This window comes from Pogonomyrmex barbatus, unplaced genomic scaffold (assembly GCF_055798465.1).
Source record: "Pogonomyrmex barbatus isolate J1 unplaced genomic scaffold, ASM5579846v1 scaffold12, whole genome shotgun sequence".
Classification (NCBI taxonomy): Eukaryota; Metazoa; Arthropoda; class Insecta; order Hymenoptera; family Formicidae; genus Pogonomyrmex; species Pogonomyrmex barbatus.
The window spans coordinates 6,997,189-7,012,713 of NW_028297108.1; the positions used below are offsets into that span (position 1 = coordinate 6,997,189).

The 15,525-nt window shown below is 37.8% G+C and overlaps 4 protein-coding genes across 7 annotated transcripts; all 4 read right to left on the minus strand.

The window, feature by feature from the left end:
- Window positions 1-470: 470 nt before the first annotated feature.
- Window positions 471-4,356, minus strand: LOC105431256 (uncharacterized). 2 transcript variants are annotated; one of them, XM_089071624.1, is made up of 2 exons: window positions 3,580-4,356; window positions 471-1,483 (listed from the first exon to the last, which is right to left on the minus strand). In XM_089071624.1, exons 1-2 carry the CDS (start codon window positions 3,908-3,910, stop codon window positions 1,146-1,148), a joined length of 669 nt encoding a protein of 222 aa, XP_088927750.1. In that variant the 5' UTR covers window positions 3,911-4,356; the 3' UTR covers window positions 471-1,145. The 2 variants fall into 2 exon arrangements, with proteins under 2 accessions (XP_088927750.1, XP_088927749.1); XM_089071623.1 differs by having other exon boundaries at window positions 471-1,486; window positions 3,580-4,353.
- Window positions 4,357-6,373: 2,017 nt separating this feature from the next.
- LOC105431258 (lethal (3) malignant blood neoplasm) lies at window positions 6,374-8,086 on the minus strand. Of its 2 annotated transcripts, none has more exons than XM_011645340.3 (5): window positions 7,663-8,086; window positions 7,457-7,586; window positions 7,169-7,300; window positions 6,892-7,080; window positions 6,374-6,813 (listed from the first exon to the last, which is right to left on the minus strand). In XM_011645340.3, the coding sequence occupies exons 1-5, from the start codon at window positions 7,888-7,890 to the stop codon at window positions 6,419-6,421; spliced, it is 1,074 nt and encodes a 357-aa protein (XP_011643642.2). In that variant the 5' UTR covers window positions 7,891-8,086; the 3' UTR covers window positions 6,374-6,418. The 2 variants fall into 2 exon arrangements, with proteins under 2 accessions (XP_011643642.2, XP_011643641.2); XM_011645339.3 differs by having other exon boundaries at window positions 7,457-7,592; window positions 7,663-8,040.
- A 1,926-nt stretch (window positions 8,087-10,012) lies between these two features.
- Window positions 10,013-12,121, minus strand: LOC105431257 (uncharacterized). 2 transcript variants are annotated; one of them, XM_089071627.1, is made up of 4 exons: window positions 11,172-12,121; window positions 10,697-10,904; window positions 10,533-10,624; window positions 10,013-10,445 (listed from the first exon to the last, which is right to left on the minus strand). In XM_089071627.1, the coding sequence occupies exons 2-4, from the start codon at window positions 10,899-10,901 to the stop codon at window positions 10,230-10,232; spliced, it is 513 nt and encodes a 170-aa protein (XP_088927753.1). In that variant the 5' UTR covers window positions 10,902-10,904; window positions 11,172-12,121; the 3' UTR covers window positions 10,013-10,229. The 2 variants fall into 2 exon arrangements, with proteins under 2 accessions (XP_088927753.1, XP_011643640.2); XM_011645338.3 differs by having other exon boundaries at window positions 10,016-10,445; window positions 10,697-10,936.
- A 116-nt stretch (window positions 12,122-12,237) lies between these two features.
- LOC105431260 (uncharacterized) lies at window positions 12,238-14,838 on the minus strand. Its single transcript, XM_011645342.3, has 4 exons — window positions 14,675-14,838; window positions 13,933-14,460; window positions 13,433-13,570; window positions 12,238-12,942 (listed from the first exon to the last, which is right to left on the minus strand). The coding sequence occupies exons 2-4, from the start codon at window positions 14,156-14,158 to the stop codon at window positions 12,740-12,742; spliced, it is 567 nt and encodes a 188-aa protein (XP_011643644.2). The 5' UTR covers window positions 14,159-14,460; window positions 14,675-14,838; the 3' UTR covers window positions 12,238-12,739.
- Between the last annotated feature and the right edge of the window lie 687 nt (window positions 14,839-15,525).

Consider the following 15,525-nt stretch of genomic DNA (forward strand, 5'->3'; position numbering starts at 1 on the left):
AAAATTTCGTTTTTTCGATTCCGTTTAATAATTAAATTTGCATTTTTTAATTTTAAATTTACATACATTGCAGTATACATAACGTTTCTCTATTTTTTACTGTAACATTTCTAAAAAGTATCGAAGGGCACATTTTTTTTCATAAGGAGCTACTTCCTGCGGTGCATCAATGCGGTGTGCTACAATCGCTGCACAAATCTCGTGAGTTTATCATTGAAACGATCAGTAGCAAGGTGAACATCCCGAAAGTATCGTCGCTCCTTAAGGATTCCAGTCGCATTGTTCGTCATGCTATGACGAGAGGAATATAAAGATTTCAGAATGGTCCACCGGTGTGGCTGAAGAAGGTCGCGCGACTCGTGCATTCGGAACCGCCAAAGTTTCTCTCCGTGACGTGACGACTTTTCATTTTTCCTTCGTCGATAAATGTTAAATCTACTCGTGCTTTAAACGAATACACGCAGGAGAAATCGTATACTCGTATAATTTATTATTAAAAATTTTTAGTACGTTACATGTCGTTCATGTAAAGATTAATCGGCAGCTATTATAAATTATTATTATTTTTTAAAGAAACTTTTTTTAGAAAATGCATAATTTCTGTGACATTATCATTTTTTTGTTGTTTTTGATAAGCATCTCATAGGGGAGCACTTAAACTTAGGTCTAAATTTGCTGAGTCACGATACGAGTAGGTAGCTTGTTCTTTTAATTAAAATAATTGATCCTAAGAAATCTCTGCGTGGCGAGATAGGACAGGTACTCGTAAGTAACTTTGGTATGACTTAAAGGCGATTAAAAAATACTATTTTTATATATGATAATTAGAGGTCAGAGAAATCCTCGATCATCCATCATTGATTAAAGTGAAACTCAAGATGATCGTGTAACATATGTCGCGCGCGCGCGCGCGCGCGCGATGCGATATAAATTAAATAAATAAATATCATACACGTATAAATATCGCATATAAATATTTTGCATCGCAAATACGTTTCCTGATTTTCAGACTAAAATTGTTAACTAAATAAGATAAACGAACGAAGAACGACGATCATCTTGCGACGAAACCTTCGTTCGATTCTCCCTTGATTTTTCTCCCGCAAAATGATCGTCTTCTCAGTCAAATTCGCGCGATCTCGATGTCAGTCCGTAGGTATGTAAGCATGGTAGGCGAGTTCCTGAGGTGTCTCGTTCGACGATCTTCCCCAGTAGCCGTGGTCGTGATCGTCGTGGTCGTAATGATGCTGGTGCTGCGCGTGCTCGTAATAGATAACCTTGGAAGGATGATTCTTCTTGATCTCTATCCAGAATCTGGCGGCGTTCAGTATCAGCGAAATGATGGCGATGACGAAGAATTTGAATTGGAAGTGGGTGCTTATGAGCTGCAGCAACAGGCTGAGTTTCGCTTTCAGCAGCATCACCAATCCCAGAATTTTTTGCAGATGTTTCTTCTTCTTGCCGAATTTCTTCTTGCGCGCCTCTTCTAAAAAAAAAAATTGTACGTACATAAAAACGTATACATTATATATAAGTTTTCTTACTCGATGTAAGTCTAATATTGACGAAAAAAAACAAAGTAGATAACTTCAGGTGAAAATGAAGATAATTTTTTTTTTTTTTTTTTTAAGGTACGATGTAATATTTTAAACAAAAAAATGCTTCATTCAGATGCTATTCGCGACATAAATCTTAATCACAGTCACAAGAGGCAATCTGGCAGACATAATACAAGGAGGGATCTCCGTGCAGGTTGACCTACAAACCTTAACCTGGAGTGTATTTCGTCTGGCTTACACACTACGTAATCGTCTGCAACCTGGTCTGCAACTTTCTTAAAAAGGAATCATGTAGATCGCTTTCGCGACCGAATTTTTCTCACAATGTAAAAAGTATCTCTCTTGTATTCTACGACGATTAGCATGCCCGCAGAGTGGACTCAACAATTCGCGAAATCTCCTTGATTGATACCTGTCATTCTTGCTCGTCGGCGAAATGTTAAATGAACGATATGAATCGTAGCGAATTAGGCGTAATGCCTGTCGAATTACTCAATTGTCGTCGGCGATTTACTCGGAAGTACCGTACAGTTTTTTGTACGCTCTAAAAGATAACAAAGATAATATTCGCGGTACCGTTATCGTTCATTCGGATATTTTTTTTTTTTTTTTTTTTGGTAGCTCCAACGATTAATATCTCGTTAAGAATGATTTTAACGTAACGACCATTCCATTCTCACGAATTTAAAATTAACGTTCGCCGATCGACATCTATTCTTCTTTTCTCCTTCTCCCTCCCATGATTCGCGTCTGTTGACTTTTGCTGGAAAAAATAGCCGAGAAAATGGCGAGTGATGCAATCGGTACCGTTACCGTCGATTTACCTAAGTCGTGGCATTAAATTAGTGGCGTAAAATGCGTTACGAACGTCGGCGACACGCGCGCACGAGCACAATCGCGTGCGAGTTTCAAGATATTTAAGCAGCTCGCTGTTGACCGAGACGGGAATTTTGTGGGATCGATCGCGTGTTAATTTGCGGTTTGCCTCGCCCCTCTGTGGCGTTAATTATAATTTTAGCATCGATTTTATGCGCTGGGTTATACAAAAAAACGACGAAGAAAGTTCGTTCATCTTAATCGCGATTCCCCTTGAACCCGCTCGCCTTGTCAATACAATTTGCTTCTTTTGTTTCGATTTGAGGTACATACACTTGTTGAACATTCATAGATCCCATTCACGATCGTCGATACCACCTCCTTTTTTTATCCGTCACGTTGAATGAATGGTATATTCGTGATTGTCGATTGATTTATAACTGATCAATTATTATTTAGAATATTTTTTTACATAATGTGATGTACGTGATGGTTTTTATTATCTTGCAATATTGAAGCTATGATAAAGGAAAATTGCACGTAAAAGTTAATTGTCATAAATAAGATCTACATGAAAATTATCCCAATTCTCACGTCCGTTTCCTCATTTTACTTAAATGACCCTGACTACAATGACATTGTTTCGGAAAAACTAGGAAAATCAGATAACGGAGAAGAAAATCGGTACAGTAATTTTCGGTGCACTCAGATGAACTGACTTCCTGTCATTACATCTCCAATAAAGGAGTGAGTTACAGGTTCGGAAAGAGTTAACCGACTTTGTCCAACGGTGCTCTTCTCGGGAAGAGCGAAAGAGGATCCGACGTGCGTGGACGATCATACACGCGTTTTCCACGTGCCGTCTCATCGCGATTAGAAATCTAAATCGCGAAGTCGTCGATCTCAATCTGCGACAGCTTAATTACGCTGACACACTGTTCAGTGACGTCTTATATATAGTTAGGAAGTCAGTAAAAGTTTGTATTGTAATTTTAAAAAGAAGAATAATAGAAAGTTACATGCACGTTGCTAGGCATTAGCAAAATAATAAAAAAATTTTTTTTAAACGGTCGAAATGGCCGCTTAATGAAAAAGAAGAGATAATTATTGAAGAAATATAATATGCCCAAGAATTATAAAAAATTAAAATTATCTCTTTGTTTGTTCACGCAACGATTATTGTTGACCGTTATTCGATTCTCACCTATGTTACCCTGAGCATCGTCTTCCTCGATTCTCCCCCTGATTTCCTCCGCGCCGTCCTCCTGCAGACCGTCGACGACCTCCGCGATGATGTTGCCAGCTTGTTCAACCACCGCGCTCATTGACGGTTCGCTCTTCTTCCCAATAACTTCCAATTCGATCCGGTCCAAGTCACGGGCCAGTCTTGTCCTGATGCAATTTCCGGCGTTGTCCGTGAACATGCACTCCAGAATACCGACGCTGTCCTCCTCATAACTGTTCTCCTCCGTCGTCGCGCAACAGGCGTACAAAGCGAGTCCGAGGAGCAAGAAAATCGGCGTGATTATCCTCATGATTACCTGGCCTCTTCACCGAAAAATCGTCGAGCTTCACCGATCGAGGAGCACCACGTTATCACCACGAAAATCGCGCGATAGCTTCCCTGACGACCACGTCCGTCCACCCTCGTCGTCGTTGCTAAGTTTCTTTTTTTTTTCTTTTTTTTTTTTTTTTTTTCCTGATCTTGACCGTCAACCGTGGCCTTGGACCGCGTGTCACAGGCTCGAAGTGGTTGTGGAGCGTGCGTGGTCGGACATATATGAGACTGGTGTCCCTTCCATCCCAACTTCCGCCAATAGTGGGTTTGGTTTCATATGAGTCTACCGGGTACCCCTCCACCATGGTGGACTTTTGTGGGCGCTACGGTGTCGCTCCGGAGGAAACTGCGGGTTCGCAAATTATCGAATGGAACCGAATTGGGTATGGTGTCGCTTCCATACGACACCATATACCGCTAATATACAGGCTTCGAAAATATTTCATCATGTGGCAACGATTTTCAAATCACAACTTTCATTCTCGTTATCATATCCGAGAGAGAAATTCCCATTTCTCTTCTTTCCATTTTTGCTCATTTCTTCTCTGGTTCGTCTCCTTTCAATTTTTCTTAGTTGATTTTTATCTTTTTAAAATTGTAACGTAAAAATAAGTACGATAAAAAGAACACAATTGAGATACTTTCTCTTTTCAATTGGAAAAATTTATGAAGCGCTTTAGTTTTTTCAAACGATCAGTTTTTTAAAAATTGAACAAAATTTGAATTATACGTGATGGCGAATTATATGTGGATTTTAAAGTAGTCTACTCGAACGACTTGGCACACGCATTTAACAGTACGTGGACCGCAGACAAAAATTCCACTTGAGCGACAACACGATACTAACCTAATTCTGATTTTTATCGTTGTTTCAAGAAAGACGAGATATCAAATCGCAGTGAAATCGATGTTCTCAAAAAAAAAAAAAAAAAAAAAAAGAAAACGATTGCGAGTGTTCAACTTATTTCTAAATATTTCTGAATTATCCGAATATTTAATACCGCTCTCGTTAAGTTTAATTCGTTTGATTTATCACATTTAATTACCTCGGGTGCGATAATACCGATTTGTTTAAGTCTATTTCGCTTACAGGCCTTTTACTGACGAGATTGAAGTATCACTTGGTGTTCATTCAATCACCATAAGAATGATGCTCCTTTTCGAAAGTTCGGAGTTTCATAGTCACGTGCGCACGCGTGACTACGCCGACTGTCACAACTTGTCTCAACAGCTTTTTTTGTATTGTTAATTAACACAATTCCCGGAACGCGTAGGCGCCAGTTTTCGTGAATTATACATCGATCATCCGGGAATTTTCGCCTTACCTTTCACTATACAATTACATTCGCCCTTTTCGTATTTTGTCCGCGTCGTAATCTTAATCGTCGATTATATACGATGTAATAGCCGTATCTGATGTGCGAATATCACCGCTTACGATATAAGTTGCGCATACGAGATCACAATGAAAGCTGTCATAAACGAAACAAAATACGACTTGTCCGCCTAAAGGTCTCTGCACCTAGCCATTTAATTAACGTTTATTTTTAAGAGTTTTTTTCTTTTATCACAGAGAAAACTAGCATCTCTACACCTGCACACCTGTAACTTGAGAAAAAGGACGAGCCAAGTGAAGAGTATAATATTTGTAGAACAGAAATGCTAATATTGTGAGTTTTACTATCGACACCGTTATCTTCTATTATTTATGTGACGGTTTTATCACAGTTTACTATGTCTTCACATAAATCGAATTGTTTTTATAATCTTTGAATATCTAGTCTTCGATGTATTAATAAAAATTTTTTGTTATATGCTATTTATAAACAATACTTATATTGTTTGTATTTACGTAATTGAAAACACAAAGAACGTTAACTGTTCTGCGTAAAAAAATTTAAAATTGTATAAATTTAATGGTATCCTTAATTGCAGATTAGGCGGGCCAATTTTACTGGTTTGGCTACATTTTTTCGCACCGCTTTCATTTCCGTTAAGACACTAAAGACTAGGTGTACTACAATCTATCTTATATATCTATCTTATCTGCATCGAAAGTTTCAGTTAAATCACATGAATTAAACAAATCACATGAATTAAACAAAATGTTTATCATAATTCTTTCATTTATTTTTGAATTTGTAACACATAACTTAATCTAAATCGTACGCTTACAAGTGCATGTTAATTAATATTATTTAAAAAAACCCATGTCTATGAGATATCATTAAAATATAATAAACACAATTGGGGTTTTGAAGAAAAATTGTTTTAGAATAAAATTTACATAATTTATAATAAACTATTTTTATCTCGGTAAATCACTCACTTTCTTGCATACGCGTATACTTTTTTATTCTTAAAGATAATTAATTTCAAAAATTGCAAACCTCTAGACGCGGTTCGAGTATTATTTAAATAAGCGTTAGCGTATTTCGTATAACAAATCTCAGTTAAAATAAAGTCGACATGAGAAATCGCGAGCTTACGACCAATACCAACGAAATGAGTATCCCTTGAGAACGTGATCTTCGTCGGCCGCGTTCGTCTGCGGAATGAACGTGACGTTGGGCTGATGTCCGAATTCGTTCGACAGATATCTCACTTGCGTGTCGATGCCATTTTCGTTTTGCGAACGATAGCTACCGTCTTTCCTTCCGTCGCGATAGCCGTCCTCGTGGTGGCCGTGCGACGTTATCGTGTAGTTGAACCGATAGAACAGATCGTTCGCCATTTTCTCCAGGACTCGATCGTCCACTTTATCTTCTTCGGACAGCAACTTCTTCGCGGCTCGCACCATGCTTTTCGTGATGTCTTTCGTGACGTTTTCCTTTTTAATGATTTTACTTTTCTCTTCCGAAAAGCTCTTCGACGTGTTGGCTGCAAAATTGAAGAGCCCGAATAAAGTAAGTCTAATATCTTGTTTACCGCGATTAGATACATTTTTGCCTTACTTACCTGTCAGTATCTTCATCATCTGCTTCAATATGGGGTCCATCTTCTTCTGCAGCGGCGACTCCGTAGGTTTCGGCCGATTGTCCTCTTGCTTTATTGGTATCTTGCAGCCACCGCAGGCCTTCATCACGGCTTCGATTAATTTCTTCGCTGCTTCCGGCCTATCCTTGAATATCTCCTGCGCGTCCTTCACTTGTTGAGCCAAGACAAAACGTTTATTTAGAGCAACCGGGATATATGAAATTTAGGTTTATTGTTTTAATAGGCGCGCACAACTCACAACTCGTTATTTTCCGGTTTCTTTGTCTCGTGATAATAAAGTCCCCATTTTTGTCCGTCCTGTATCCAGTTTCGTGGTAAACACCGTCCGCCGTGATAAAGCCATATTCCCCGGTAATGAGACCCTCGATATCTCGACGAAGAAACAATGTAACACTTAATTACTATGATTTGACGAGGATTACTCAACAAATTTACTTATTTATGATGAAAACAAAGCTCTCTCTCTCTCTCTCTCTCTCTCTCTCTCTCTCTCTCTCTTTCTTCCGATGTTTCTCGATCGGTATACCTTTCTTCTCGAATCTGTGTTGAAAGTCGACGATGTTGAAGGAGAACTCGTAAGGCCTGATCTCGTCCGCGACGGCGTGATGCTGCGCGACCAGATAGCACAGCAAGTACAGAAGATCGCACCATCTCCTCTGCAACTGAAAATCGCGTCTGCTTTATCTGCGATGTGATAACGAGTATTTTCCTTCGCCGGCCTTGGGTCCTCACCACGAAGGACGACATCCCTGCGGCTCCGAGTTCGCGCGACTGAACGACGGCACGAGCGAGTCCTCCGAGCGTGCCGGCGATGACGTAACAAACGAGAAAAACATTCTCGTCTTCTTCGCGGATTATCTTATGAAGCGATCTTGCGACGAGAGAGAAGAGGAAAGCGTGAAAGGGGACGAGAGAGAAAAATCGGGATGTTTTTCCTGGCGAGCAGTCGCCATCACACATTTCGCGTTACCCGGCTGGAAAATAATTGCGCGAGAATCATTTTTAATCGGTCGTCTATCGTCGTGGAAACGAAATGTGTCGTTGTTGCATTCCGCGCTATAAAATTTTATATTGTGCTGACATAGTGTCAGATTCCACCGATAGTTTTGAAAGAGTTACGAGTGACAGGAAAAGCGGTAAATATATTTATCTAAAGTCTTCGCGCAAGTTCATTCTGTAGGCACAATGTAACTTTTTTCTTACCTCTTACTTAACACGATTTTCTATTTTTTTTTCAGACATTTTACAGCTTCTTTGTCTTGAAAGTACAATCTAATATTATGGCAGAATGATTAATATTTTATTAACAAAAGTCAAATCTCTTTTGCAAGTAAGTTATTACTTCAATTTTATCAAGTGATACATCACATCAATTGGAATTCACCGCATGAGATTAATTTAAATTGTTACTGACGCAGATGACATCGCGAGAGTGATTAAAGCTTTTTTCTCTGACGGACATTAACAGGCACGACGTGGGAAGACATTTACATTGATCACGACAAGTTTGTATTTATTAGATGACCTTTTCGTTTTATTTTCTCACACTTAGAACGATGGTTGTTTCTCGTTAAGAAATGGGCGCTCGTAGGAGTGCTGGACGATGCGGGATTATAATAAATTAATGCCCGTTCGATGCGCATAGGTCAGCGAATATATCGGACACCGAGTAATGCCAGCAAAAATCCTGCGACTTTAAACGCCATTGTGCGAGGCGTATGACATATTCTAGAAAATCTCCGTTACCAGCTAATTTGCCTTGATTGAAATAAATCGCTAACGAAATCGTGAAAGGTGATCTTGATAAAATATCGAAAGTCCGGAGAATGTTTTTCTCTCGTCTTTTGAGTTATTGTACGTAAAAATGGAACAACACGGTAAAATGGGAATCGGGGTCAAGGCCGTTCGGCGGCGATTCGCATCGATTTGGAAATTATGCCTCGAAAATTTCATCTTGATATATGACGCGCTGGACTCGCCGAGATTAGAAATCGCGTGGTCATCGAAAGTGGCACCGTTATAAACTTCTGGTCACGATGAGCAACAATCACGGAGACGCTCGACGAAGACGACTGGACTGGTCGTTTAGTTAAAATTGCGCGATACAATCGGACATGTAGAAAGTGTCAAATATCACAACTAAGTCGACAAACCATGTGAAAAAAAGATCTCACTTCCATGACGAGAACGTACGGTGAAACGGATATATTGAGATGCGTTTTGTAAGCGCATTTCGTGACTCGGGCTTCATGCCCGATACAATGTTTTTCTAGTTCCTATCCTAATATATTCGCCGATCGTTCGACTTTTCCATCGCAATCTGGAACAGATTGGAAATTAGAAACTCGATCGTGGAATATATCGTATTGGCGAAGAAGAGCTAAATTCTCCCACGTAACGCGGAGGAATTGTTTACTCATGTTTGAACATTCCGCGATAAGCGAATTCGTTTAATTCTTATTTGACGTGTACGCGTGGCGCGTCGTGCATTTTGTAGTACAGAAAACGGCACGTCGATCCGATTTTGTATTGCGAAGTGTCGATTTAGGAGTGGCGATTCTCGTGGCATACTAACGAATGCCGCTCGCGGAAGGTGGGTTTCTGGCACGTATACGCATCACGAATATCGACGTCTCGAATGGTGCGATTCATTTGTTGACGGTGCTTCCGACGTGTTTGCGCCGCACAATCGGCCCGCGAATCCTTCTCGCGCAAAAGCATTCGCGTTTGCGTTTTCCGCCGCCACGGAGGCTCTTTTTATCCGGCGAGAAGCGCGGTGGAATTTCTCATTTCGATTTCGATGTCGAATTTACCGAGAGAGAAATGAGAGAACCTGAATGAATGTGTTCTGCACGCGAATGCGAGAATCTGGACCAAAATGCCGTTATGCCGAAGAGCCAAAGTGGGTCAGCCGACATCTTGATGTCGTTCCTACGACCAATACGCCGCTTAATACCAAGCGGACAAGTGAACAAAGTCGCAAAGTCGAATGTATGTTTTTTCGAAGAAGAATACGAGTTTCTTTCCTTAAAATACGTCTCAAAAATACAGATAAATAAAATATGTACAACGTATATAGAAAAAGAATAATTTAATAATTTATATATAAAAATGGAGTGGATAATTTCGAGATACTTGATTGAAGTTAAGTTTTGCATTCGCGCGTCACAATCTCTATATCACAGATGGCATTCGTACTTTCGAATGTGTCGCTTTGGAAAATGGAAGTCATAATTGCTTAGTCCTACATCATGAGAACACGCCGTTTTCTTATTGTCACGTTGCTCGTTCGTATTATTTCATCTGCCAAACCATTCGTCCTCATCGTCGTTTTTATCAGGATAATTGTGATAATAGTGCGCGTGATGATGCGGCTGATGGACCACCACCACTTCCGAGCTTTGCGAACTTTGGATCAAATTGTAGATCATTATTGCGATTGCTAATTGCGCCACTATGATACTCCTTAAAAGTGACATTTTGATGGTTGCTATAGCGCCCGGTAAGGAGAGTATCTGGAAAGAAACGTTTTAGCGACATCGTCGTAGAATTTCATCGTGCTTTTCATCGGGAAACGTTAATGAGAACGATAAACAAGAAACCTGCATGATAAGCGGCGTCATCATCATTATGAGTCCAAGTCTCTGTAAAGGATTCTCCTTGTTCTTGCCTCGCGGAGTCTGCACTTCCGTCTCTAAAGAAGAGAAATCTTAACCCCTTTCAAAGGTAAAGTGCGAGAGCAAACAATACTACGTGCTGTCAATACCTTGTAATAGTTCGTGAACTCTCATGTGAATATTGATTTTACCGCCCTCCAAGAAAAACTTGATTCCCGGAAAGACTTTTATACTTCGACCGTTGCAAAGACTGATTGGCGAATTGTTCAACCTTTCTTCGGCTTGCGTTAACAGTTTTGACGACGTCACTAGCCAGATAATGATATTGCAAACGAATAACTTTGTCCCATTCATATCCTCAAATTTACAGTATATATTAATATTCTTAACTGAAATATGTAGTAAAAATAATTTACACATTTTTTTTTTAATAAATCATATGTATTCCTGATAATAATCTATATTATATATATATATATATATATATATATATTTAAGGTAAATTTTCAAAATAACACATTTCATATTTTTCATATTTTTAACAAACAATTCCGTACGGAAAACATTCACAGCTGTTATTATTAAACGGTTTCTACAAACGGTTCGAACGGTGTCACAACTTACTTTATATTTAAATGTATTTTCTGTCAAAACAAATAGATCGTCCCTAGGTCCACACTCATATAACTTTCACGATAATCGTGCATCTAATGTTACACTAGCGCTAATTCATTGTGAAGTGTCATTAGTGATTCTGATCTTGTAATCTGCTCACAGTTAATCAAACGAACATTTCCCCAACGTGGAAAAGAGATAGAAACTTTTTGAGAGACTTTAATTCATTCGATATTCAATTTGATACGCACTGTGCAACGCGTCGTTCTTCTGTTCGCTTACCATGTAGACTGCACTGTGTTACGCGAAGCGCAGCCGAGATATTTTACTTTTTTTGTTCGTCAAGTACCCCACGCCAGGTTACCTTAGGCCGGGAAAACTGGGTCTCGTTTACCGAGAACGCTATTTACACCACGGAACAGGTAATGTGAATGCTTCTGCTCAGTGACTCGCCACTCCGACAAATATTTCAATTTTTAACAGTTTAAGAACAAATAAGAATTTCTAAAAGTCTATATTTCTAATAAATTCTATTTCTGCGAAAGAGTTTTCTGATTAATTTACTTATGAAAAAACAAGTTTTAAAAATATTTATATACCTATTGACAAACGTAAATATGAAAAAAAAAATATAAATAATTTATAAATATAGTACATAAAAAATCACGGAGAACCCATCATGTTGTGATGTAAACGATAAATATATTCTTATTAATATCATGAGGTACGTATGGTAAATTCTTAAATATATACAGATACAAATACTTTTTGTTTTGGTATGACATGATTTTGCATTATACATATTTTTCACAGTTGTAAATTAAATTAATATTTTCTATGTGATTACGGTTTGATAAAGATAATGATTGAAAAATTATAATTTTTCTTAATTCACTATGCGATGTGCATAGGACATTATCTGATTCCTTTACGTATTTTGAAGGTACATTGTGTGGCACATCTCATATGTGTATAATAAATGTAATACTATAAGATAAATTATAAATTATTATTAAATAATTATATTCGTTGCGTTATAAAACGCTACTCGTATTTCCTAACAGGAAATTGACAGTTTCTTATTTTTTTTTTTTTGCAATTTTATATACATGTATACATAAAATTATAATTTCATATTTGCATATAATTATCATTATATCATTATAAATTATAAGATTCCTTTGGTATACCCGTATGTGTTTTTTACTAATTTATAGTAAAAAACGCGAGAAAGTTAGTTGCTATGTTACAGTGTAACGTTTAATATTTGTCAAATTATTATTCCAACTTTTACTTTTTACTTCATGATACTTAAAATACTTAAAAAAAGATAATTTCGTTTGGATAGCTAGATATTTGGTTACTCCAAATATGAATGTCCAGATTCCCAGAGAAGATCAATAATATCTTCCGTAGAAAAAGATGAAATTTAAAATAAATAAATAAATCATACAAATAATGTAGCCTTTATCGACAATAATGTAGCTATTTCGCTTTGTCACGATATTTTTTTTTTCTTTATGGCTTCTCAACAAAAACTTCTTGGTCGGAATATTTTGTATTTTTATACGTGATTTTTATCCCTTGTAGTAATATGGGTCCTCGTATGCGGGACCGCTCGCCGGTTCCCAGCTTTGGTACATTTGCGGATGAACGTGCGGAAAAGTGCTGTGAACATGTACGTGAACTGGTTGCGGTGATGACCATGGTTGCGGTGCATGCCAGCCGGAATGCAATTTCGCCAGAAAGGTGCTAAGTTTGAGCACTAACAATATAACGCCTATAAATAGAGAAACGCAAAGTGTCACTTCCGTTCTATTTACATCGAAGTCATAAATTATTTTTACGATAAATCTCTTTTTACCGCGATAAATCTTAATTTAACTTAATGAATAAGCACATAGGATATCGGATATCGAGAAACGAGTGATCACGAAGAACCATGATTATTATTGATTAAGATTTTATTATTTGTAATAATGAATAATAATTAAATGATTTATAAATATTAATGAAAAAAAAAATGAAGGAAAGGGAATTTTCTTGAGTTAAAAAATTTATCTATTTGTAAGAAATACATTCGGGGATGTAGCGAGAGAGTTTTATGTATCAATCTAACACTCGTTTGAATACTGAACTCATATATATATATACTGCAAATGGGTCAACAGTATCATCTAATCGTGTATGCAGGTTGAGGTAGCCATAAGAGAGCATGAAACCGTTATACATTTGTGCGGGCGACACTTTTCTCTGCTTACGATGCTTACCTATGAGAAGTCCCTTCGCTGAGATTGCCGTTATTACCATTAACATTGTCATCATTACTCCCATTTTATACATCATCGGCATCAGCATAAACTGTACTCTTTTGTTCCCAAAAGTGCGCGACTCTTCACGCTCAGTTTCTGCATAGATAAATGAATTTATATAAATATATTATAATACACTTAACATTAACGTTATAATATAAATATAAACATTGTGATTATTTTTATATTATTAATTAAAATATGACATTTAGTTAATAATTAATAACTAGGTTTATAATATAAGACAGAATTGAAATAAAACTTGAAATAAAACTAAGAAAAAAGGATAAAATATGTTAAGTAATTATATAAATTGTTTTACTAAAGCAGATTAGTATTTAAATCACATTGATAATTTACAAAACGACTTGTTTTATAACATCATACATTTTTTTATGTACATTTTTATTAATAGATAAATTTTATTAATAGATAAAAGAAATCGAATTATATCTCACCTTGCATGGATTCGCTTTTGAACATGCCGTTCAGGATACTTCGAGGGTCCCCGGCGTCAAAATTCAGCGACTTCAAGACCAACGACTCGAGTTTTGTGATGTTGAACGGTGCGAATTTGTTGTAGTCTCGCGAAAATTTGACATTCGCGGCACTCATTGCGAGCACATTTTTCGTAAATGCAGCTGCCAATAGCACATACGCCAGGATCCGGCCAATCGCCTTCATTCTCAGACCGGTTTACCACCACTCGGATTCATCGACACTGACGATCTTTTTCTTTCGGCCGACCTTTTTCCCTCTGTCTTCTCTCGAGACCTCCTCGGACCACACGAAATACGGTGTTATTCGGACCCGCACGAGCAACCGTATGGTTCCCTCCGTCCAACCGAGCGGTTCGAACTCGAAGGAGAATTGCCCGCTCGTTGCGCATCGACTTTCTGCGCACCTCTTTCGAATTCCACCTCGTCGGTGTCGATTTTAGCTTTGAAGCGCTCTTTGAAGAATCCGGAGAACCGCCGACCTGTATTCTAATGTTGGAAAACATTCTTTTAGCATACCGTTTCTTGTAATAAAATTTTATCTTAACGAGCCTATTCCACATTCGTTTAAGACCGATGAAGATATTGTGAAAAATTTTTCTTTAACGTGAAATTTTCTGGATCTTAGTCGTCAATTTTTTTTCAGACTTCTTATTCGAATTTATTATGTTTCGATAAGAATCTAGAAATGAAAAACACGTACCTATCATCTTTCACTTTTTACGTCACGTCACTGTCACGGTCATCGTGCAACGACCGTTCACGCGTTGCCGTCACCTTGAAAAGGAGTGGCTGAACGGCAGAAGTATGTTTAGTTGGAACGCACAGCTTCACAGTTTTCCGATGAAATTTCTCCTCTACACACGCAAGTACACTTACATAATCCCGATTCAAGGAATATATTTTAATCGCAAGTCTATTTGCGAATAGGCAGATATTATATTTTTTTTTAATCAGCACTTTTCGTGCTACTGTTCATTCTCCTAGATCTCGTCGCGTCAATCTTCCGAAAACGACAACGTCAACAAACGTTGCTTGTACGTGCAGTGTCGCTGCAAATAGTCATCCTTCAGTCCAAACGAATGATGCACAGCACTAATGCTTCCAACTAACTTAACAACTGCTGACTGACCTCATAACGAGGACGTTACAAGGAATATTATGCGTCATAAAATTCATTAACGACCCAGCTTTAGCAAGTGGCTCAAAGAAAAGTCATGGTCGATGATCGTCGCGGTTTACCTCGATACGCTTGTTATAATGTTGATAGAGACTGCTTTATTTAGTCATCTATTTAGTCACGTTATTTTAACGTATATAACTTTTAAATAACGAGAATGAGAGATATTTTTAAAATCCATGAAATTATTATGAAGAAATTCTTTTTTAATTTTTCATTATTTATTGCAACGCATTCTTTCATGTGTCTTTCTTGCAGCATTGAAAAAAAGTCAATCTGTCAATTTTGGAAATTAAGGGAGAGCGACTATGACAACATAAAAAATGTTTAATGGCAAAAAACGTTAATAATAATAGGACTGATTGCACGAAATG

Excerpts from the sequence above, each read along its gene's own strand:
- LOC105431256 (XM_089071623.1), bottom strand. The coding sequence starts at position 3,910 with ATGAGGATAATCACGCCGATTTTCTTGCTCCTCGGACTCGCTTTGTAC. Across the intron at positions 1,487-3,579 it reads CGATGCTCAGGGTAACATAG|AAGAGGCGCGCAAGAAGAAA; the intron begins GTGAGAATCGAA and ends TTTTTTTTTTAG.
- LOC105431258 (XM_011645339.3), bottom strand. The coding sequence starts at position 7,890 with ATGTGTGATGGCGACTGCTCGCCAGGAAAAACATCCCGATTTTTCTCT. Across the intron at positions 7,593-7,662 it reads CAGGGATGTCGTCCTTCGTG|TTGCAGAGGAGATGGTGCGA; the intron begins GTGAGGACCCAA and ends CGCGATTTTCAG. Across the intron at positions 7,081-7,168 it reads AAACCGGAAAATAACGAGTT|TGAAGGACGCGCAGGAGATA; the intron begins GTGAGTTGTGCG and ends TGGCTCAACAAG.
- LOC105431257 (XM_089071627.1), bottom strand. The coding sequence starts at position 10,901 with ATGAATGGGACAAAGTTATTCGTTTGCAATATCATTATCTGGCTAGTG. Across the intron at positions 10,625-10,696 it reads AGTTCACGAACTATTACAAG|AGACGGAAGTGCAGACTCCG; the intron begins GTATTGACAGCA and ends TCTCTTCTTTAG. Across the intron at positions 10,446-10,532 it reads TGACGCCGCTTATCATGCAG|ATACTCTCCTTACCGGGCGC; the intron begins GTTTCTTGTTTA and ends GTTTCTTTCCAG.
- LOC105431260 (XM_011645342.3), bottom strand. The coding sequence starts at position 14,158 with ATGAAGGCGATTGGCCGGATCCTGGCGTATGTGCTATTGGCAGCTGCA. Across the intron at positions 13,571-13,932 it reads CAAAAGCGAATCCATGCAAG|AAACTGAGCGTGAAGAGTCG; the intron begins GTGAGATATAAT and ends TTATCTATGCAG. Across the intron at positions 12,943-13,432 it reads AGCGAAGGGACTTCTCATAG|GCGTTATATTGTTAGTGCTC; the intron begins GTAAGCATCGTA and ends CTCTATTTATAG.